Source organism: Euprymna scolopes, chromosome 16 (genome assembly GCF_053919585.1).
Source record: "Euprymna scolopes isolate OS-2025 chromosome 16, ASM5391958v1, whole genome shotgun sequence".
In the NCBI taxonomy this organism is placed as follows: domain Eukaryota; kingdom Metazoa; phylum Mollusca; class Cephalopoda; order Sepiida; family Sepiolidae; genus Euprymna; species Euprymna scolopes.
In genome coordinates, this window is record NC_136497.1 from 1,968,519 (window position 1) to 1,994,225 (window position 25,707).

The window sequence follows — 25,707 nt, forward strand, 5'->3', positions numbered from 1 at the left end:
ACGTTAGTTTTAACAAAAAGTTAAGAAACAAAAAGAGATTACTGATAGAAAATTTTGGAGTGCTTTCGGAAAATGATGTTCCAATAATTGTAATTGAAAGACTGTAAATTGATGAGACTGAAGACAAATGAAGAGTAAATTAGTTGAAGGAGAAGGTAGACTTTCCTTAATACTTAATATTAAGTATTAAGGAAATCTCTCTTTCTTTCATTATCAATTCTAACCTATACGCGATAGCCATTTGCAATTTTTCGTGTTTCTAAGGAACTGAAAATATAGGTGTATCTCCCGAATTTATCTTACTGAAGGAAATGTTGGATTGTAATCAATTAAATAGATGGAAATTTCATTTTCAATTGTAAAGAACTGAAACCAATAATTTTTTTACAGTTGTATGTTGCTGGAAAATCAGAAGCAGTCAACAACAAAAGTAAATTTATTTAAGAGAACGAATTAACGATCAAATTGCAATTTTATCGATTTTTACTAAACAGAATTTATTCTTATGTCTCGATCTGTATTTGTTGTGACGTAGATTGAACACGTGACTACGGTTCATGTATTTTAAGGACAATGGAATTCGTTGAAATCAGTAAAAACTCAATCTTTGGATACGAACATTTAGTGATTTGCTTGTCAATTCACCAGTTGTTACTACTCAATATGTAATCCTATTATTGTACTTTACAAATAATTCGAATCTATATTTTATATCTGTGCGATGTAAGAGTATGTTACCGAAAAATTTGTTTTGCTGGATATAATTTGCAATCGATAAAATCGATTGGAATGCCAGTTTATAATAGTAAGCAACAAATCAATCAAATGCATTATTATATAAGGCGGACATGAAAAATCCAACAAGATGACTTCATATGTCAGATATAATAGCATATATATTAAAATAGAAATAGATATGATAGTATACACATATTAAAATAGCAATATATATGATAGTATATATACTAAAATAGTATATATATACATAAAATAGTATATATATATATATATATATATATATATATATTAAAATAGCAAACATTCTGTAAAGAAAATGTTAAAAACAATGTACATGAACGCGAATTATCTCGAGCACTGTCTCAAGTGTTTTGGTATGTATAAGGTACTTTAGCATGCTTGTTGCCACCTAAACACATTTGAGTGCAACAAACATCATCAAGCAATTAATTTTTCTGAACAAAAATCATGATAACGATATTCATTTATATATTTATGTTATTTTTGTACAATTTTTATATTTAACTGCGCAGAGGTTCTGTCAACGTTAAAAGGGGAGTATATATATATATATATATATATATATATATATATATATATATATATATATATATATATATATATATATATATATATATGATTGCTCCATCTTTCCAGATGATTGCCGTCATTGAGTTCTCCCAATCTTGTCGCCCATGCCATCTCAGGGTTTATATCAAAAATATATTTTTATGGTATATACTCCTTATTATATCATCCAAATTATTTCAAAGAACATGCTGAAACTGTTTCCCACTGCAGAGCATTTATAATATATATATCAATTATTAGATTCCAACTGACTCAGGAAAAATACACCAATCCACAATCATTTTATTTTATTTATTTATTTGCGAATGCTTATGTTTTTATCGTCTTACGATCGTTTCACATTATGTAAGCAAACTGCTCATCAGAGATCTTGGTTTATTAAAATAGTAGATAGTGTGTGTGTGTGTGTGTGTGTGTGTGTGTGTGTGTGTGTGTGTGTGTGTGTGTGTGTGTGTGTGTGTGTGTTGCCTTTGTTTTTTTGGCTTTATTTTATTTCAGTCGAAGTTCTCAGAAATCAAGGGGACAACAACCTGGGACTAACACTTGAACTCTATATGAGATACGTAGATATTCGAATGTTCCATTAAAGTTTTTTTATCTCTACAAACACGTAGTTGGTAAAGAAATTGAGAACATAATTTTCCTCTCATTAATTAATCATTTTCCTATGTTGTAGTTTATCTTTCGTTTTGGTCTTTTGGTCTTACTGGATTCCAGGACAATAATTTATCTAGTCTGGTGGAGTATCCAGCTTCGTGCTATTACTTGAGGTAACATCACTTGGTTTACGTCCAGGGAAAAGTATCCTCATGTCAGGTTGTTCTGACAAACCCCTGTACAGAGACCTTAGATACTCGAGCAGAGTGTCTAGTAAGCATTCAAGTTTTATTGTGTGCATTAAGAAATTATCATTTGTTTACCCTAACCTGAAAAGGCAGGGAAGCTTAGCTGGGCGTTATATTATGTGTTAGTACTGTCATTGCACTGTCTAGATGTTAAAATTCTGATATTTAAATGCTTATTGGTTTTAAACTATTAGTAAAACTTAAACATATACATCATCCCCAAACGTTAACTTTAACATTTGCGAAAATATATACACATTTAAAATGAGTGTTTACGGTAATGCGGAAAAATAACAAATCGATGGTTAAATATCTAGAAATTTATAAAGAATGGAAATAGATTATTATCCAGGAATTGGAAATTTAGTATGGAATCAGTAATTGAATCGGAATCGAGAAAAATATTGAAGCCTCCCATCACAAATATATAGGTAACAATTACATACTATTATTAAATTAATGCATACTTAATTGTGACTTGTTAAATTTGTAAAAAGAAATCACTACCAAACCCAATAAACATAAATAATATAGTTACAAAATGAAATACAACAAAAAAAATCAACTAGTATTTTTTTTAATAAAAAACACACACAAATGAAACAAAAACTTTTAAAAAATGAACAAACTAAATGGCAAAATAAACTCCGTTTAAAACCCGAAGCAAAACAAATCTATGTCTAAAACCAAAACATCCCTCATCATAATAAAAAATAATAGTCAATTAGTAAACAGTAATAATCAATTCATAAAAAGTAATGATAAATTAATTAAAAGTAATAATCAATTAAAAAGGAATAATCAATTAAAAAGGAATAATCAATTAAAAAGTAATAATCAATTAATAAAATAATAAAATTAAACTGTATAAATAATGAAAGAAAGAAAAATAAACAAGTAAAAAAAGATAAAAGTAAATAAAAAAATAAAAGAAAATAATTTTTCCCCAAAAAAGTTCCGCATTAAAATCTTGGAAGTTTAGTTTTTGTCAAAGAAATTTCTTCCATACAATGTTAAAAAGCGTCTTTTATAGATTCGGACTTTCAGGAAGCAATTAGAATGGGAATTGCATGTGGCATCCAATTAGACGAACCATTGGCATCATTTTGAATACTACAATTTATAGCAAAAAAAAAGGAGTTGGGGTAGGTGAAGTGGAATTGAAAAAACAAAAAAAAACATGGTAGCATATTGAAGGGTAAACGAATGGCAGCAACTGAGGGGTGTTGATTCTTTAAAAACATATTGCAATTTCTTTTTATTATTCGTTGGTGACCCGACTTGTCGAAACTTTTCTAGATCAGTTCGGAATGGTAGGAGAAAAAGGAAAATGTAATTGAGAGAAAGAAAAAATATGTTGGGAAAAGATGAAATTGAAGGGAGCGGGGAGAAGACTGATTAAAGAATTGAGGGAGAAAAGAAGAAGAAAAAATAAATAAGAAAAATGCGATAAAAAGTAGTAGGAGGAGGATGAGGAGGAGGACGAGAAGAAGAAAAAGCTAGAAATGAAAGAGAAAAAGAAGAAAAAGAAGAATGGGGTGAAGAAGAAAACAAAGAAGAAGCAGAAGAAGAAGAAGAAGAAGAAGAAGAAGAAGAAGAAGAAGAAGAAGGAAATATAACTTATGTTTGTCTGATTTTTTCGGGTTGCTAGATTCCTTCCATCTTTGTAGCTGGTTTTTGAAACAAAACCAATTCTTGCTTCACGGGGACACCTAGCTTAGTGGATTAAAGCGCCAGAAGGAAAGAAAAATGAAGCAACACTAAAAATATCGGTTTAAAAAAGAAAACGAAAAGAATAAATAATAAACGAAAAAAAAATGGAGAAGAAAAGAAAAACGTAAAAACTGAAATCAGAAAAAAAAGAAGAAAATGGAACAAAAAAAAAACAAACAAAAAGACTAAAGATTTGGTTGATTCCAATAACGATTTCAAACGGAACTGTAATGAACATTCATCTTGAAATTGACAAGCAATATCTTCCCCACATCTCCTCCACTACTACTACTACTACTACTACTACTACTACTACTATTACTACTGCAGGCACACACATACACGCGCGCGAAATGTTGTGTGAGGGCCAACAATATCTGGCAAGTGAAGCACTGGTGTTTCTATCAGATTTGCAACAAATGCGGGCATAAAAAACATACGAACAGGAAATGAAATGTCCACCCACAACAATAGCAGCAAAACTACGAAGAATCGTTGTAAAGAAAGGTAGGATGTCGTTCCGGCGATGACGTCACATGCTTCAGAGAATTTCCTCTGCCTTTGCATGATATATAACGCTCCGGTCCACAACTCGCATGTCGCCAGATCAGAAGCATGGGCATGTGGTTATGAAATCCTACCCCATCTTCCCTACTCTCCTGACCTTGCACCCTCTGACTTTCACCTCTACCCAGCCATGAAGTTGTTTTTGAAAGGAAAGCGTTTCCCAGATGATGCAGCCTTGATTTTTGAAGTCACGTTGTGGTTGGAGGACCAACCTGGGGTGTTCTACAAAAACGGTCTCCAGAGCTGCATCAAACGATGGGAGAAATGCATAACTCTGAGTGGTTCCTATGTAGAGAAAAACTAATAACTGTGCCAAGTTTCGTTGCTCTACTGCTATGGAAGTGGGTCAGGGGCATTATTTATTACACGCCCATCGTACGTTTAACAATACCCATACCACAAGCACACTACATTAAAGTCGACCAAACGTCACACCCATCCCTCATGGCTCAGTAAATTCGAACAACCTTGTTCACTATGTGGAGTCCAGATACCAGATGGAATTAGGGTTTTAAGAAAATGTATTGTGCACATGTTACGTTGCGCAAGGACCCCAGGTTGGGAACAGTCGTAGTTGGTAAGTTCCCCGCTGCAACAAAACCTAGCAGCCGACTTTTATTGATCGACTAGTTTGTTTAGGACTTTTGGTGCCATAGTAACGGCCAAGACAGCAGAGTTATTTCCCCCTTGACCGTGCATTTTTTTTCTTACTTGTCGTCAGGTGTCAACCGCTTGTCATAACAACGTTGCCGGCTGAAAGAAAATTAACATGCACACAAAAATCAGACGTAACTCAGCACTCCAATTAAGACGTAAGACACGCTGGCTTTTTGTATAAAAATATATTTTGTGTTAGAAATATTTTTCTCGTTCTGTACATAGAGACTTTTAACAGTTCACAATTTAACGGTGCGGCTTACTTCTCTGTTTCAGTGATGGAGAGGGGGAAACGTTATGCTCTTGACAATGTACGTCTCATCTATCGGCGTTTCTCTCTCTCCTTCTCTCCTTCTCTCCTTCTCTTGGACTCCAAAAATCACCTCTTTATATTGGCATGAGTTTTTGCTCGGCAATTTTCCATGCCACTGGTCCATAAACTCTGCTATCGATAATGGATCACGCATTTCCTGGTCATGTTTCTCAGTTTTCGTTGACACATGCATTGCTGCATCTGACCCAGAGACATCGTAACCCATTTCTCTTCAGCTGACCGACTATTAAAATTATTTATACACGTGCGTCGCCAACCTCGTGCTAGCTTCATATGACATTCCGTTCTTACATTGCAGTGCAAGGAATGTCACGTTTCAGCCAAAAATGCGTCTCCCCACAACCTTCACTTTTGTAAACAAAAATATCGTCGTCCGATTTCTCTGTTTACGACGTAATTATTTTTGCCGCTTCGACTGGTGGACAATCGATATTCGATGGCCACCTTTCAAATCTTTTAGTATTTTTTTGAAAGAAGTTCTTTTTATTTTCACAGTTATGTATCGGATGGTCCCAGCCATCCATTACATAACACACAAACCTAGTCACTTAATTAATTAAGAAAAAGGTTTGTATGAGTATAAAGTTTAAAATTAATTCCTCATTAAAATATGTGATGTAATAAATGAATAAACAAAAAAGTGGAATGTTGATTTGTCGAATAAAATTTGCCGGAAGTTGTCATATAAATTTTACAATAATCAAACCGGAAGTTATCATTTTGAATGTTATCTTTTTTATTTCATTGAATCAATATTAGCTTTAAGTAATATTGCTATTAATAATGGTTATAATGTGATTATAATATAAACATTAGCAAAGCTATTGCATAGAAGAAAACTCCTATAGAATATTCGTTTAGTATATTGATATTCAGATGAATAAAGTTTTCAGAAAATATTTTGTTGTATCATTGAATTAAAAAACTAAGGTATTTGATATAAATATAGTTCCGATAAATGCGACAAAATACCATTGCATTGATCTTCGTTCTAACCAGCACACAAAAGTTAGCAAGCAAAACATGGGTTTTTTTTTTCGATCGCTAGACGAAAGCATTTCAATTGGTGAGAGAAAATGAAAAAGGAAAACAGCAAGTCAGACAATCACTTTAAACTTACACCAATTTCTTAAAGGAATTAGGAAAGAAATCCTTCACTCTGGGATAAAAATATCCCTTTTTGGTTCCCTGACAAAAGGATGGTGGAGCTATCAATCCACCCTTATCCGTTCCCCCGTTCATACTTTTCTTCTCAATAACTACACCTTGGAAGTGTTTGAAATTTTGCACAAACATTAAACATGATATGAGTAAAAAGTAGCAAGATGGATTTTCCGGTTGTTCCCTTTGGGGTTCCTGGCTAAAATTGACACTTGTGGAAGTTGTCATATAAATTTTACAATAATCAAATCGGAAGTTATCATTTGGAATGTTATCTTTTTTATTTCATTGAATCAATGTTAGCTTTAAGTAATATTGCTGTTAATAATGATTATAACATGGTTATAATATAAACATATAGCAAAGCTATTGCATAGAAGAAAACTCGTATAGAATATTCATTGACTATAACCTGTTTATCAAATAATATTCTGATGAATTAAGTTTTCAGATCGTGTTTGAAAATATTTTGTTGTATCATTGAATTAAAAAAAACTGAGCTATTTGATATAAATATAATTCAGGTAAAGGCAACAAAATATCATTGCAATAGGAAAGAAATCCTTCACTCTTGAATAAAAAATATCCATTTTTGGTTCCCTGACAAAAAGGAGGGTGGACCTATAAATTCACCTTTGCCCGTTCGTCTGTTCGTCCGTACTTTTCTCAATAACTACGCCGTTGAAATTTTTTGAAAATTTGAGCAAACATTAAACATGGCATGAGTAAAAAAAATAACAGAACGGATTTTCCGGTTGTTCCCTTAGCGGTTTCTTTTGGGTTAAAATGGCTAAAATTGGCACTTTTGTGCTTTTTAAAAAAAAACGTGAGGCCTTAGATTTTTATAAAACTTTTTGAAAAGTTGTAACTAACTGATTTCTATAATTTTATTTGTCTATACTTTGCGGTAACTCTTGGATGTGCTCCAGGGGCTCTTTTAGGGCTAATAAACGCACTCCATTTTTGTGACTATTTTACCACATTTGTCGAAAATTTTTTGTGTATGTCTATTTAGCAGCTTTGCATGGTGTTGAACTCAAATTTAAATATTTTGGGGCTAAATGGAAGGGGGCAAATGATGGACTTAGTTCTTTTTTTTCATGGTGCAGAACTCAAATTTAGATATATTTAGGCCTAAAACTGCACCGTTCGTTCATTTTCACCAGGATTTAACGTCTCCGGGTGACTTTGGGGCTAAATGAGGGGGGGGGGGGCTGCTGTACTTAATCATTTTTATGCATCGTTCACTGCGCAACCATGGGGGACCATGTATGCTTCATTTGTTTTACTTTCGGTCACCAGAAATGATGAAAATCATTTATATATTAAAAATTAAATTACTGCCGTAATGCTGTGATTTTATATAATTATTTTAGTAATATATCGAAATAGCGAGTGAAAATATTGCTTAATCATAATTTTTACCCCTCATTTTTAGGAAGGATATATATATATATATATATATATATATATATATATATATATATATATATATATATATATATATATATATGAGATATGGATATATAGATTGTAACTCATTTACTAAATATACAAAAACAATAAAAGAAAGATAAGCAGTTGCGTAAATGAAGATTTTGTGAGATTATTTTCCATCAAGTCATTTGTCTGCGGAGACAAGTGGAAATTGAGGTCACGGAAAGAAAGAGAGGCAGAGAAAGAAAAGGAGAAGATAGGAAGAACTGATTGGTAAATAACCTGAGAGGGAAAGATTAGGAATAAAAAAATGTGAGATTAAGAGAGAGAGAGAGAGAGAGAGAGAGATTAAGATATATGAACTAAGAAAAAAAAAGACTGAAAGTCACAAATATTAGATATATATCAAATTATATCCTATAGATACTTTACCTCCAAGACGACTGCCTTTGTCTGTTTTGCTTGCCATACTTTTTTTTCTAAACTCTACCCAAAACTCTATATCCTAACGCGTAATTATACTGTGCTCTGATCACTAACCAATTGCCCTATTTCCCAAGCTGCCATTAGATCTAATCCATTACACGTAACTTAGAGGGTTTTTTAAGCTCTCAACCCTTAAACCTTAGTAGACTGACTTTTTCGTAATCGATACACATTACCTTCTAAAGATTTATACTAAGGCATGTTTAAGAGTATATTCTTATCCCATAGCTAAGCTTTAAAGTAGATACTTACTAGCCGATGTCTTATACATAGATTTAAAGTGATCTGTAATAAATAGCAACCCTCTATCTCTTTCCTTTTGATAGGAGATAGTATTACAATAATTAATACATAAAAACTGAACTGATACTCATTGTTATACAAAATACAAACTTCCGGATCTTAAAAGAAAGGCGAAGCTATCTTCCTTCGTTAGAAGTCTGAAGACAACAAACATACTAAATATATAAAATTCCATATATTCGTATCTACTTATTCTTTATTATACTTACAGAATAGCCCATAACTTATATATTTTCCATTTATACTTGTACTGAACTGTGCTCCAAATAAACTGTTGTTACTTGTATCTATATTGAACATACATCCTATCTTTCTGTTGTTTTAATTACTCAGAGTTTGGGCACTAAAATTTAATTCCTAATATCAAGTTAATCATACTTTAACATGTTATCCTACTCCACAACTAACATATTAACTATATCTAAACCATACATGAACTCCCCCCCTCTCTCTCTCTCTCTCTCTCTCTCTCCTCGCTCTCTTTCTCTCTCTCTCTCTCAACAATCCTGTTGCAATTTAGTTGCTTCCACTGAATTCTCACTTATCTCCTCTTCCATTAACAATGAAAATGAAAAGCATAGTAATGTCCTTTTTAATCACTTTGAGGAGTATAACTTTCCAGTAGATATATAACCTACTAAATAACCGATTAACATTAACTACCCATGCGGAATCTCAGAAATACCTTGTTTAGGACCCTCTCGGTGTTAATGGACCCATAGATCTTCCCAGGTCATCCGTCTAAGAGAAGGAAAACTTTGAACCTAAACCTAGAGGAGGAAGGCCTCTTCAGTCCCGGGTGACAACCTTTCTAGAGCTCGTGACTCAAACAAATTACCGATTGGCAAACCTAAACTGCTTAAGGATGAGATAAGCTCTATCTATCAGCTAGCTTTCATACTGCTTCTTTGCCTATTAGCCAGGCCGAGAGGTGCTATCACAGGAACTTGACAAAATCACCCAGTGGTCGACCTTGTTTCCTGACTAGGGCAATGAACATCGTTTTCCCCACTCCCGCCACATCCCCATCCCCATCCCCCTAATCTGGACACTATGGAAGTGCTTCAGTACCATATATGCCGGTACAGTTGGACTGGGCTGATTCTTGTCTGATGGGTTGAGTGTATCGGATTTACAGTTCCTGGCTGCTGTTTCCGACTGATAGTACAAGAGCCCATCCTCTTTGGTAGCGCTTAAAGCGGCTGCTCTATCAACAGTTGTGTAATAGGATGTTTGTAGTGCCATGTTGCGCATGAATAGGGACCCTGCATTTATCCCTGGTGGGCTTCCCTGAATCCACAATCCTGTAGGTGAGGAGACAGCTGATGATCTATTTGTATTGCATGCCTGATATTCTGCACAACCACTTGTCCAGCACTCCTCACTCACCTTAACTGAAACTTTTAAATAAAATAAAACGAAATAACAATTCAATAAAAAATTACGTTTAAACCAGGATCAAACTCAAAGAAAACCAACCTGCCTCTTCCCTTTGGCGCTTGCATTTATGAATATCCGCGGGCTTAGATGATGTGGAATCATTTCTCCTAGTAAACACCCCGGATATTTTAGCATTAAGTGAAACTAACCTACACTCCTCCATTCCCTTTAACCATTTTAACATGCCTGGTTATCTCTCACTTTGCCGTAAGGACTCAGGCAGACATATGCACGGGCTTGAGTCTATATTCGTAATACCCTCCCCCTGACTAGAGAAACAAAACTAGAATCAGACGACCAGGCTTTTATGTGCTTCAGACAAAACATGCAACATAATATTAGCTCTCCCACAATCCAGCACTGTACCCTAATAAACAAAGTCTCTGACAGCGTAGATATAGCACTCTCCCTCTATACTAGCGCACAAGTACATGCATTTGGTGACTTCAATGTCCAATACAGTAACTGGCTTGGATTCTCTACTTACACAGATGTAGCTGGTAGTATAACACATAGCTTCTCTATATCGCATTCCCTATAACAGACAATTACATTTCCGCCACATTTCCCAGACCAGCAAGATCAACATGCCTCACTTCTAGATCTATTTCTGACCACAGTTCTTGATGATTGTATAACGAATTCCCACAGCCCACTCGGGAATGCTGATCACACTATGATAATGGTAGGGATCGCCCTAAATTTTTGACTCAAAACTGAAGAGCCAAAACAATGTATTATAAGAAGGCTGACTGGGAAGCACTCAGGGATCTCATCAGAGATGCCCCATAGGGAAATGTCTTTTATTTTCCCTCTGAACAGTACACAAATGAGACCACTGCAATTGAAGCACATGTCCCCACACGGAAATTCTATAGCAAGCCCACTCTCCCCAATGGTTTATTTCTACTTGTGCAGCTGCCATTTCTCAAAGGCAGTATTCGTACGACAGATTCAACCGACATAAGTCGTAGGCAGCATGTGTACCAAAATTCAACCGACCTAAGTCCAGTTCAAACAGACAGAAGCTAGAAGTAATTGTAAGAGAGAAATAGTGACAGCTAAGATAAAATACACTGAAACAACCAGAAAACGCATCGAAGCACAGAAATGAAGAACCTGTGACTTATGGAAAATCTACAACAATGTAATAAATAATGGTCAATCAACGATTCCCCCACTATCAAACAACTATGAGGCTGTTTGCACGGAAACCAAGAAGGCTAAGCTGCATGCCAGTCAGTTTGCCTCAAACTCCATATTGGACTCGGCACACCACTCCTTCCCTGACTTTCCTTTACAGACAGACGCTATACTAGATGATTTGAAAATCACCCCTTCTCAGGTACATGGTATCATAAAAATCTGACACCTCAAAAGAATGTGGACCCGATTTCATCCCAGGTGTGCTACTAAAAAAATGCTCCCCTGAGGTTGTTCCAGTTCTTTCCAAACTTTACAACAAATGCCTTAACGAATCTTGCTTTCCTGACTGCTGGAAAACCGCTTTTGTGGTACCAGTCTTCAAGAATTCTGGCGAAAGAACTGACCCATTACATTCTCACCCCATTAGTCTTCTCTCGCTTTTCGCCAAAATATTTGAGTCCTTAATTAATCAAGCTCTAGTCCATGACCTTACAGCAGCTAAACTTTTAATCGACAAACAATATAGATTCAGGAAAGCCTGTTCCATAGCAGATATCCTAACTGTAATCTCTAAACATATATACTGTTCACTGGATAAAATTGGGGAGAGTAGAGCAGTAGCCCTAGATATATCTAAGGCTTTTGACAGCGTATGGCACGATGGTCTTCTAAGGAAAATTAGATCATATGGTATCACTGGAAGAATACATAATGTAATTAAATCCTTTTTAAGTAAGAAAAATATCCAGGTGATCCTCGACGTTCGTACATCTAAACAATATGGTATAAATGTGGGAGTACCTCAAGGGTCTATTCTTGTACCTTTATTATTCTTGATATTCATAAATGACCTCCCTGATAAAATTGTTTCTGAGATGGGTATATTTGCTGATGACACCACTCTCTATAACAGACACGAGGGAAAACAAATGAACACATATCTAAGGGAATGGTAGAAACACTAGAGGATGACCTCCATTCTGTAGTGGAATGGGGACAAAAATGGAAGGTCACATTCAATGCTGCTAAGACTAAGCTTGTTTTGTTCAATAATTACTAGAAACCTTCTCTACCACCTATAGCAATCACCAAGAACACATTACCCGAAAGTACATCTTTTAAACTATTCGGCCCAACGTTTACAGGGAACATGAACTGGAATAAATACATTGAGAGCATTGGCAAGGCTGCTGCGAAGAAGTGGGCTTTCTCTAACTTGCTAAAAAGCTACTTATGCCTGAAAGTATCCTGTACCTCTATAAAGCCACCATTCGGCCATGTATGGAGTACTGTTGTCACATTTGGGCTGGTGCATCTGCTACTTGTCTCTCACTTCTGGACAGGGTTCAAAAGGGAGTCGCCAACCTGACAGGACTTGAACTGTCATCTCGGCTTCAGCAACTGTCCCATCAACGAAATATTGCATCCCTCTGCCTGTTCTACAAATACTTTAATGGTGAATTCTCTGGCGAACTACAAGCACTTGTACCCCACCCCCGACATGAATACCCCCGACAAACCCGACAACAGCTAAATCCCACCCCTTCACAGTAGAGATCCCTAGGTGTAAGAAGGCCTTCTATTCCAGTAGTTTCTTCCCCAGAACTGCAAGTCTTTGGAACTCCCTTCCGGGATTCTGCTTTCCAAACTGTACTGATATGCAGAAGTTCAAGTGTAATGTGAACAGACATCTTGCTACTCATCTCCCTTCATAATGTCCCTGCAACTTATGACCCCGATATTAGCCCCCTACTTCAAAGTGGCACTATGCCTTGTTTGGGGTGAAAATTGAATTGAAAAAAAAAAACAGAGACAGAAACTAAAAACAGATAATTTATTGTAAAAGAAAGTGAGGGATGAAGAGGAAGAGACTGATATATATATGTGTATGTCTGTTGTCAACATACAGGCACTAAAACTATTCGTCAGAATTACAGAAAATTAAGTTTAGGATGTCAAGTATTGATTTTTATAAAATACTGCACATTATAAAATAACACATATATTCGACTCTGTCCGGTCGAAACCTATTGCTGGGTGGAGGGATTAATCACATACTATTTAAAATATACCGAACATCCTTATTTGTTTTGATAATTAACCACATGTTCGATTAAAGAATCATAAAATGCATCCATCTTGGTCTATGAAAATCAAACGCGAAGTAACTCTCATAGCTTAAATGTGGAATAACTCGCAAAGCTTAAATAAATAAGTTGACTTCTGATTTTAAAGACAACTGTTGTCATCTATATTTAATTAAAAATAAATTAAATATAAATTAAATTAAAAATAAATTAAATATAAATTAAATTAAAAATAAATTAAATATAAATTAAATTAAAAATAAATTAAATATAAATTAAATTAAAAATAAATTAAATATAAATTAAATTAAAAATAAATTAAATATAAATTAAATTAAAAATAAATTAAATATAAATTAAATTAAAAATAAATTAAATATAAATTAAATTAAAAATAAATTAAATATAAATTAAATTAAAAATAAATTAACTTTAAGTAATATTTCTAAATAGAACGCTTAAAACGATTCTATTACAACAAACAATAACATCGAGCTAATTCTTAACATAATTTTTCTTTATATTTGGATTCATTGGATGTTCTTATCTTGAGTGTGATTTGCACAACGTTTCGATCGACGTAACCTCCGACCGTGTTCAGGTGTATCTTGTCGAACTTGGAAATGTTTCTTTTGACCTCAGGAATTTGGACGGAATTTCAAGCGGAACTCTTTATTTACTTCGTGAGGGTAGCGTGCTCTTGTTTCATCAGCTTGCAAGGACCCGTGGTGCAGTGGTTAGAGTACTTGAAAATCAATTGTAAAGAATGATATTCTCCTGAAGGTTGAAGGTTCAATCAATAAAAGTGTGTGTCTGTGTGTCAATTTTCAGTCTACAAACTCGAGAAATCTTTTTAATCAGTTTTCGGCCAGAAATTTGGCTGTCAAGGGGGTCAAAGTTCAACGATTTGACCTTTGAAAACTCTACCAAACTCTTCCGCCAATCTTGGGTCTAAATACTTAAAATTTTTAATATACATTACTTGGACATGGATCAAACTTTTTAATTTGATTTGAGCCCAAAACAATAAATGTTAAGGAGTCAAAATTGGGGTCAGGGAAAAAAAAAAATTTTGACCTCTGCGGTCTGTACCAAATTACTCAGTCAATTTTTTGTCTAAACATTTGAAATTTGACATAAAATGTATTCAGAAGTAGAGTAAGCTTTTTAATCGGTTTTTGACCGAAACTTTTGCTGCCAAGGAGTTAAAGTTCAAAAGATTTGACGTTGTGGTCTCTAGCAAACTATTCAGCCAATTTTGGATCTAAACATTTGAAATCTTACATAAAGGGTATTCAGACATGCTGCAAGCTTTTTTATCAGTTTCTTTGGCAAAAATTTGGCTGGCAATAGGTCAAAGTTGAAAGAGTTTACCTTTGCAGACTCTACCAAACTCCTCCGCCAATTTTGGGTCTAAACACTTGAAATTTTAGATGTAGGTTACCTGGACATGAGTCAAACATTTTAATATATATATATATATATATATATATATATATATATATATATATATATATATATATATATATATATATGCACATAAAGTTATGAACAGTACATAGGGCCCAAGCAAAGCCGAACTGAATTGCTAGTATAGCAATCATACTGGAATAAACGTGTATATAAGTCAGTTTTCATCATTAATTTGTGAAAAATAATTTTGTGAATTAATTTTTGTAAATATTCATTAAATTGTGATCAAAGAAACAGAAAAGAATACAAAATTCACGCAAGCAAGCAAGGACGCACGGACGGTCCACAGAGTTTTATAATGATGTACATTTGATTGTATAATGATAAGAAGCGACACATCATTTTGTTTCGAGTGCAATGTGTATATGCGTATGTTGATAACTTCGAAGATGTTAAGTGTCTTTCTCATGCAATATATGATCGCCGTATTATCCTTTATACGTTTTTATTTGGTCTAACAACTGTAAGTTATACTTAGCATCAATTTGACAATAAGTTAATTCTCAGGTTACCTATTTTCAGAATCAGTTTAGCTGTAGACGTTCGTTTTATTTATTGGTCACATTATGGTCACTCAGCAACATCTGCTGAATAGCCTGGTGTATTTTAAACAAGTGCACAACGTTTTAATCTAATTGAATTCAAAGTTAGGATGCAGATGTTTTTCTGTCTTTAGAACTAGAGAGAAATAATTGCAGTCGCCATTTTGTTTTCTCTTTCGATTTTAAATACTTTTGTGCTTCGTCTGGGTTATTCAGTGCGAACGTTAAATAAAGTCGTGTTGGCACAATGGTTACTTTTATGAACTGTGTGTTGTCTCCTTTGTATTAAGATAAAAAGAGTTTTGTTTTGTGTTAAGTTCTTAGAGTGATCTCCCTTGCTTGTGCAACGTGGCCATTGCATTTTACTTTAGTAATTCAGAAAAATAAAACTCAAAAGAAGTAAATAAAAATCCAGGTCGGCATTTTTTTCTCTTTCAACACATGTCGTTTATTTCCGCTTTTCCTTCTCCACGTATCCAAACCAGCTTAAAGAGTACTTTTACCACTGTCTATCTCACCTGGTCGGGTTTTTTTATTCTGTTCCACGCCGGCCGTAGACAGCCATTTCTCGTTTCCAACTGTATGCAGTCATCATTTTTACACGCAATTTACTTCTCTAGACCTTTTTACCATTTTATTGTAACGCAAATTCGCACACATCTCCTAATTTTCATACGTGCATTTTTTCGGCTACTGCCATTAATATCCTCGCAATCCAGCTATCTTATAGCTCCTGCTGTTATTTTCCCACGTGCCCATATGCGCTCTGTTACCCTTGATTTTGTGGATTATTGATTTAAAATCAAAGATGGAGGTTTTGATTAATGGACGGGTTAGTAAACTAATACTGTGAGTTCGATGTGCTGTGTTCGATTTGTCAGAGATAATTCACTAACGAAAAGCCAGCATCCAAATTTATTAGTTGAATAACTTCAGGAGAAGCACAAGTTTATTTTGTTTACACAAGATCGGGTTCATGCCTTTGATGCAAAAATGTGGCAAGAAGAGAAATTTGAATAATTTTCATACAATTTTTATCAACAAATATAGTAAGTGTCGGTCCAGTTATATTTTTAGTCTGTTTCAAATTTAGTTATTCGGTTGTAGTTTTCCTCTTTATAATTAGTACCACCATGTGTTACATATGACATTATCCAAACTATGATAAATGTAATGGATCTACGAAAATATTTCTGTTTACTTATTAAAGCAAGTTTGGATATTCTTTGAACTCCACGCATCTTCCTATGAACAGTGCTTTCAACATGAATTCACTTGAATGTAGTTAACTGCATAGAGACATGATTCTTACCTTTAACATCATTTGCAATAATGATAATGCGCTTTGTGGCCTGTTCTTCACATCAGATTTACAGAGAGGGCTTTGTGAAAACTTGAGAAGTTGCACCCGACATTATTTCGGCTTAATCGTTGGAAGGCATCTTTTTCGATTCCAGGCGCTGCATCATAGAAATGGTTACCAGAAGTCATGATCAGCAGACGTTCAAACAGTTCAGGGTTGCATTGGATGCATCATGGCCGCTCATCTTCGGATGTTTATTCTCTACTTGAGCAGCAGAAAATGTGGAGAGACCTGATTCTGGCTACAACATCATCAATGGGAATTTAAATCTATCTTTGGATGAGTTTTCCCTTCAACGGTAAGTTGTGATTAGCATGTGAGCCAGTAAATGATGTATTATAATGACCTTCGTTTTATTAAAAGAACGGTTGCATTCTCTGTCCATGTTTCCTCTCCACTGAAGAGCACACCAGAGGTAGCGATAATTTATATACATATATGTATGTTTATATATATATATATATACTAGGATTTCAGCCCGGCGTTGCCCGGGTGTTTGGATGTGTGTGTTGAGCAAAATAAAAAAAAAGTGGTAGTGGGAAGGCAGGCTCGAACCCGTACCGCGAAGGAAGAAAAGAACAGGATATAACCTGACGTCTTTGCCGTTACAACCACCGCCAAACCGGAAGTAACGTAGGTTTTAATTAAGGCTAGACAATCGAAAGGAGACGATGAATATAAAAAATCGGCGAAAAAAGCGCCCCCCCCTGTAGAAAAGTGCCCAGTTGAAGCTGAAGATATAAATGTTTTTAGCTAATTTTTCTATATTTGTCGCCTGAAAGGTCGAATTACAAAACGATACTGATCTTGTAAAAATCCGTTGCTTCTGTCGAAAGTTTTAGGCAGACATGCAAACATACATACATAAATGCATATATTGGAAACTAAAAAATTTCGACCCAAACCGATTAAAAAGCTTGCCCTATCTCTGTATTCCCTTTATGTAAAATTTCAAATGTTTAGCCAGAAATTGTCTGAATAATTTGGTAGAGACCGCAGAGGTCAATTTTTTTTAACTTTGACCTCTATTATGACCCCTTAATATTTATTGTTTTGGGCTCAAATCAAGCTATTATATTATTATATTAGAATGCAATCCCACAACCCATATATAAGAAAATTGTATTTTCTTTTTAAATAATTAGCAAAGAGGTTTTTTAATATGAATATCAATACACACACACGGAAAACGAAGTTATAGGAGTATAGATAGACTAGCATTTCAGCCCGGCGTTGCCCGGGTGTTTGGAGATGTATATTAAGCAAAGAGAAAAAAGCGGTAATTAAAATTTTTTTTTACCCCTATTATGACCCTTACAATTTATTATTTTAGGCTCAAATCAAGTTATTAAGTTAGATCCATGTCCAAGGGACCTATATCTAAAATTTCAAGTGTTTAGACCCCAAATTGGCGGAGGAGTTTGGTAGAGTTCTCAAAGGTCAAACCGTTGAACTTTTACCTCTTAACAGCCAAATTTCTGGCCGAAAACCGATCACATAGATTTTCTCAAGTCTCCGTACCCTGTATATCAAATTTTGAGCCTGTAGACTTTAAATGTACAGAGTTATTGCGTAGGGAAATGTACACACACAGACAAACAGATACACAGACACGATCACTTATATATATATATATATATATATATACGTAGCAAATTACGGTTCGGAACTAATTGTGGTTTCTGATTTACAGGTGTTTGAACTGAGTCAGGTGTAAAATGTGTCTAGTGTTGTACAGAAATCTGGGTTTCTTTGTGTTGAGATTTCTATAAAATGAAATAAATGCACAGTAATAATGCTACATCAAAATTGTAAAACGTTGGCACCGTGAATTTTTTTTATTGCATTTTCCCCCCAAACAAGGCACATTGCCACTTTATTGTAGGGGGCTACTATCAGGGACATAAGCATCAGGAATACTGTGTAGGAACTTGGGCAGCAAGATGTCGGTTCATGTTACACTTGAACTTCTGCATGTCAGTACAGTTGGGGAAGCAGGGACCCGGAAGGGAATTTCAAAGTATAGCTGTTCTGGGGAAGAAACTACTGGAGTAGAAGACTCTCTTGCATCTAGGAATCTCTATTATGAAGGGGTGGGATTTAGCTGCTTGTCGGGTTTGTCAGGGGTATTTACACCGAGGGGGCACAAGTGCTTGCAGTTCATCAGAGCATTCACTGTTAAAGTACTTGTAGAACAGACAACGAGGTGCAACATTTTGTCGATGTGACAGAGGTTGAAGTTTAGCTGACAGTTCAAATTGGCGACTCTCTTTTGAACCTTGTCTAGGAGCGAGAGACTAGTGGCAAATGCACCAGCCCAAATATGACAACAATACTCCATATATGGGAGAATGGTGGCTTTATAGAGGGTTCTTTTTTTATTCAATTTTCACCCCAAACAAGGCACAGTGCCACTTTGAAGCAGGGGGCTACTATTAGGGAATTAATTAGCGGGGTCATTATGAGGGGAGAAGAGTAGAAAGATGTTTGTTAACATTACACTTGAACTTCTGCATATCATTGCAGTTGGGAAAGCAGAATCTAGTTTTTCTGCCATTTCTTTAGATATGTGTTCATTTGTTTCCTGTCGTGTCTGTTATAGAGAGTGGTGTCATCGGCAAATATACCCATCTCCGAAACAATATTATCAGGGAGGTCGTTTATGAATATCAGGAATAATAGAGGTCCAAGGATAGACCCCTGAGGTACTCCCGCATTTATGTCATATTGTTTGGATGTATGTCCGTCGAGGGATTTAATTACATTATGAATTCTTCCAGTGATTCCATATGATCTAATTTTCCTTAGAAGACCATCGTGCCATACCCTGTCAAAAGCCTTAGATATATCGAGGGCCACCGCTCTACCCTCCTCTGTTTTATCCAATGAATGGTATATACGTTCAGAAACTACAGTTATAGGTATAGGATACTTTTAGGCATTAATAGCTTTCTAGCATGGTAGAGAGAACCCACCTTTTTCGTAGCAGTCCTGGCAATGTTCTCAATGTAATAGTTCCAACTCATGTTTCCTGTGAACGTTAGGCCGAGGAGTTTAAAAGATGTACTTTCAGATAAAGAGTCATTGGCCATTACTATTAGTGGTAGGGAAGGTTTCTTGTAATTATTGAAGGAAACAAGTTTAGTCTTGGCAGCATTGAAGGTGACCATCCATTTTTCTCTCCATTCCACTACGGATCGGAGGTCATCCTCTAGTGTTTCTGCCATTTCTTTAAATATGTGTTCATTTGTCTTCCTGTCATGTCTGTTATAGAGCGTGGTGTCGTCAGCATACATACCCATCTCACAGACAATTTTGTTAGGGAGGTATTTTATGAATATTAGGAATAACAGGTCCAAGTATAGACCCCTGAGGCACTCCCGCATTTATATCATATTGTTTAGATATACGACCGTCAAGGACAACCTGGATTTTTCTCTTATCTAAGAATTATGTTAAGTATTCTTCCAGTGATGCCGTATGATTTGATTTTCTTGAGAAGACCCCCATGCCATAGCCTGTCAAATGCCTTAGATATATCTAGAGCTACCGCTCTACCCTCCCCACAGTGTCAAGCTTTCTTATGATAGCATGCACCTGAGCAGGGGTTTTTCAGATCGTCTAGTGTGGCGTCTGTCTGCAAAGGAAAGGCAGGGAGGGGGTGGTTAGCAGAGTCCAGTGTGGAGTTGGAGGAAAACTGTCTGGCAAGCATGTTAGCCTTCTCAGTTGCAGAGCAAACAACCTCATGATTGTTGGATAGTGGGGGAATTGTTGATTGCCCATTATTTACTACACTGTTGTAGATTTTCCAGAAGTCTCGGGTTCCTAATTTCTGTGCTTCAATGCATTTTTGGTGGTTTCAGTAAATTCTCTCTTAGCTGTCTCTATTTCTTTCTTACGGTTATTTCTGGCTTCTATATACTTCTGTCTGTTTGAACTGGACTTATGTTGGTTAAATTTGTGGTATGCATGCTGCCTTTGCGCTAGGGCAGCTGCACAAGTAGAAATGAACCATTGGGGAGAGTGGAGTTTGCTATAGAATTTGCGTGTGGGAACATGTGCTTCAATTGCCGCTTTGAACCATTCAGTGGTCTCATTTGCGCAATGTTCAGCAGGAAGTGAAAAGATATTTTGCCATGGAGCATCACTAATGAGATCCCTGATGGCTTCCCAGTCAGCCTTTTTATAATATCTCGTTGTTTTGAGCACTGGCTCTTCAGTTTTTGACTCTAGGGTGTAGGGCGATTTCAACGATTATCACTGCATTCATCAGAACACATTGCATTAAAATATTTGTAAAACAGTGATGCAACATTGCAGCAATAAGACAAGGGCCGGAGCTTAGTTGATAAAGCCTTTGCAATGTCCTCTATGTATTTGTTGCCGTTCATATTGCCTGCAAATATTAGGCCAAGGAGTCTGAAAATAGAATTCTCAGGTAGAGTGCTATTTGTCATGGATATGGGGGGTTGGAGAGGCGTCTTGTAATTGTTAAAAGAGAGCAGCTTAGTTTTACTAGCATTAAATATTACCATCCATTTGCGAGTCCATTCCACTATAGTCTGGGGGTCATTTTCTAACGATTCTGACATTGTCTTAGATTTGTGTTCATCTGTTCTTCCCTCATGCATATTATAGAGCATTGTATCATCAGCAAATATACCCATCTCGGACACAATATTATCAGGGAGGTCGTTTATGAATATCAGGAATAATAATAGTCCAAGGGTCGACCCCTGATGCACTCCCGCATTAATGTTATGCTGCTTGGATGTACATCCATCAGTGACAACCTGTATGCTTCTATTGTCTAAGAAAGATCTAATTATATTTAGTATATGTTATACCGTACAATTTAATTTTCATTAACAGCCCTTAATGCCAGACTTTGTAAAAGGCCTTGGATATATCCAGGTTTACAGCCCTGGCTTCGCCCACCTTATCCAGTACATGGTAAATGCGTTCAGAAATGACTGTTAAAATATTTCCAGTAGAAAGACATTGCCTGAATTCATACTGTTTGTCAGAGAGAAGATTTGCTTTTTGCAAGGTAGTGAACTAATGCTTGATTAATTAAGGTCTCAAAGATTTTAGCGAAGAGTAGGAGGAGACTATTGGGGCAATAATTGAGAGGGTCTGTTCTTTCACTAGAATCCTTGTACACTGGTACCACAGAGACCATCTTCCAGCTATTAGGGAAGCAAGATTCAGCAAGGCATTTATTGTAGAGCTTGGAAAGTATGGGGGCTAGCTCGGCTGAGCATTTCTTAATTAATAATGCAGGGATAAGATCAGGCCCACACGCCTTTGAGGTGTCTAAGATTTTTATGATATTGTGGACATGAGAAGGGGTGAATTTGTACGTAATCTAATGTGGCTTCAGTCCGCATAGGGAAATTTGGGAGGGAGTAGTTGTTGGCTCTAAAGTGGAGTTGGAGGTGAATCGCCAGGTAAGCAGTTCCGCCTTCTCCATTGCTGTGCATCTAACCTTCTGGTTGTTAATATTTGTTAAATAGCCTAACAGGTAAAGATTAGGAAAGTGAAACTATCACTCATGGCCGTTTATATATGCATCTTAGGTGTCTGCCACATGGTTTCCGAGGTTAAATCGTCCAATCTATATCTGCCTATCCTAGTATCTTAGTCTACTCAACAAAAATTAATCCGTAGAATATTTTCTGGATTATTTTACGTTCATAAAGCATCGTAAATTCTTGGTTTTCTGAGGTATAAATCATTAAAACAAATAATGATCAACATGCTTTATTGTAAACACCTAATATGCATAAAATGTGTGCGTTAGTGCAGTGTTACATCTATATAATTATAAAACTCCGTGGGTCTTGCTTGCCTTCTTGCTTGCTTGCTTGCATCTTGTCTTTGACAATCAGGCGATTCCATCTTATAAAAACCAGTATGACAAGTGAATATATATATATATATATATATATATATATATATATATATATATATATATATATATATATATATATGTATGTGTGTGTGTGTGTGTGTGTGTGTGTGTGTGTGTACCTGTAAATGTATATATGTAAATACAGTCATATATTGCTACGATGTGCAGACCGTTTCAATCATATTATATATCTCATCAGGCAAGGAGGTACAAAAATTAAAAGGTTCCAGACCTTTTCAAATTTTTAGGAGTGAAAAATTGCCATCACTGTCAATGGACAAAGATTAAAGTTCTTAAGAACTTTGCGCGTTGCCCGTGATGGCAATATATATGAGATTTTGCTGCTTGTCCGATTAATTTCCTCATTCGATCACCATGTCACTCTATGTCTTGAAGGATCATCCGTTCATCCATAATCTGCTCTGTTACATTCAACGGTGATCATTATGCTTTTTTTCTACTCTTCTTCCACATTTTTTGCTTGTGTTAGAGTTGGGGTTGTGTGCATCTGGTAAACAAATGCTCCTTCACTTGGTATTTAAACCAGTGTCGCACATGTTCTTCATTCAACCTCTGCACTTTTCTACTTGAGATAATCTTTATATTCATCTCATGAGTTTTGTGCAGAGTGAAATCACAAATAACTAGAAACTGCTTTAAAATCAAGATGAACCTTTTTATTCAGCATTAAATGTTAAGCATGTTTTTAAATCTTATAATAAAATATGATTTATTATTTGTTTTGCCATTTTTTTACATTCTTAGAAAGAAAAGCATTTCACAAGAAAAAGCAATTACATTAATAATACAAACGTATGTGGAAAACGGGATACAAATTCAATTCTGTTAAATATTTCATCCAATTGTTTGCAAAAGTTTTTTTTTAATGTCTTTCTTAGCATTTTTCAAATTCTATCGAAAAATTTTCAACAATTTTGTTTTTAGTGATTATGATTCGGAAATTGTTCGAAAAATATTTTATTAGCAAAAACATTCAAATTGGTTATCACATTTAGTTTTTGACATTTTGATGCTAAATTCACAAAGAAAAAAATAGCCAAAACTTTCAGCATAATTAAAATTTCATGAATTATTTCCAAACTTTTAATCAAATTATTTCATTGTGCTTTCGTTTGTTAAATAGTTAATCATATTTTTCTAATCTCTTCGTATAAAGAAATTTTTTTAAAAAGAATTGTTAAACCAAAATGATTTTGTCTTGCCATTGTATTAAGAAGAATGCGACGACTACACTAAGAAGCAACAAAAACAGAGATATCACTATCCAACGAGCAACAACCCACAATGTACAACCAAAGAAGTTGTGTTGTACTACAAGACGTCGGCCAAAGATATTTTGTTACTGTCTGAAATGAAAGAACTGATCCAGTGTATTGATACAACAAAATACATTCTGATTTGATTCTAAATCAGCCGAAATGGAAAGCTGATTCTAAATATGAAATTTCGCTGCCGTTTCCGTCAGCTGCAGGCGAATATACAAACTGGCATCAGTTTCATGCTCGAATTACCACATTTTAGGAAGATATTTGTCATTCCATTGCATATATATCAATAAAATCTTCTCCAACACGTTTATATATTATACAGAGTAATATTAATATTTTGGAATTGAACTTTAAAATTCGCTGTTGGATTCATTTCAAAGAATTTATGAAAAATTTCTCCTATTTCCAATTGTAAACATATTAATGGCCTTGCATGTTTCGTTTTTCATTTTTCCGGTTCGCTTGTCGCTCTTTGAATTTCCTTCATTTTTTCTGCGTTTATGTTTAAACCCTGCTTCTCATTTACAATTATTTTCTTTCCTGTTTATTTTTCGCTCAACTTTGATCTATTTTCTGATTTCTATTTTACTTCTTTGTCTTCTTCAATTATTATTTTATTACTTTATTTCTTTCTGTACTTTTTTACACTTATTCTTATTTTTGTTTTCTTTCATTTTTGTTTTTTTCTTTGTATTTTCGTTTTTCTTTTTTCTTTTGTTCTTTATTTCATTATTTCCTTGTGGTTTGCCTTTTCTTCTTCTTTTTTTACTTTATATTTTTTGCCTCTTTGTATTCTTTTTTTCTTTTTCATCATTTTACTTTCTTTTACTTCTGTCTTTATTTTTTCTGTTCTCAATCTATTATTTTCCTTTCTTTGTATTCCTGTAAAAAATAATAAAAGGAAAGAATTATAGAATTGTTTCAATAACCGCAATTAAGTTTCTCGATGTATTCTCAAATACTACTACAATTAATTATCGAACCGTAGAAATATTGAAGGAGAAGAAACTCGATTTAAGCGTGCAGATTCCCTCAACTGGAAACGAACACAAACGCCGGATCTATATTTCACGCTGGACTCGAACCTACATACACAGAAACGAAAAACCTTTCCAGCATCCGATACTCATCTGCTAATCAATCGCCTAGCAACAGAAAACTCTTCCCTCTTTAGATTCAAGTATCCAACATGAATTGCATTTGTCATCAAAGAGTTGAAGATCTCTTCACATCTAAAAAACACAAAGACTAATGATAAGACGTGATAGGAAAACACTTCTGGTCGTTCCACCTTCAACATTCTTACATTTCATGAACAAACGATTCTATTTATAATGAAAAGTTGACCTCTGAAATCCAGAAATAAAACATTTACTTATTTTACTGACAATAAGAAACTGCCTTTTCATGTAATTATTTATCGTGGTCAATGCGAGGGTCAGTACATCAATGTCCATTTGCTCAGTAAAATGAAATATTTGTCTGTTTCACACTGACGATAGTAATTTGTCCAGCATTTTCTAAATATTACCACTTTGCAACATAATATATATATATATATATATATATATATATATATATATATATATATATGATGATTGCAACGTCTTGTCAGACGAGT

General features: G+C 35.0%; 1 protein-coding gene across 9 annotated transcripts in view; it reads right to left on the reverse strand.

The window, feature by feature from the left end:
* LOC145295825 (thrombospondin-1-like) overlaps positions 1-25,707 on the reverse strand; it is a 520,485-nt gene that overhangs the window by 31,451 nt on the left and 463,327 nt on the right. For 4 of the 9 annotated variants that reach the window (XM_080141523.1, XM_080141524.1, XM_080141525.1 and 1 more), the window contains one exon: positions 23,453-24,968. The exons of the other annotated variants lie outside the window; for them this stretch is intronic. In XM_080141523.1, coding sequence (XP_079997649.1) covers positions 24,808-24,968 — 161 coding nt within the window. In that variant the 3' untranslated portion in view covers positions 23,453-24,807. Of the gene's footprint in view, positions 1-23,452; positions 24,969-25,707 lie in introns of those variants that run through there. 9 annotated transcript variants of the gene reach the window in all.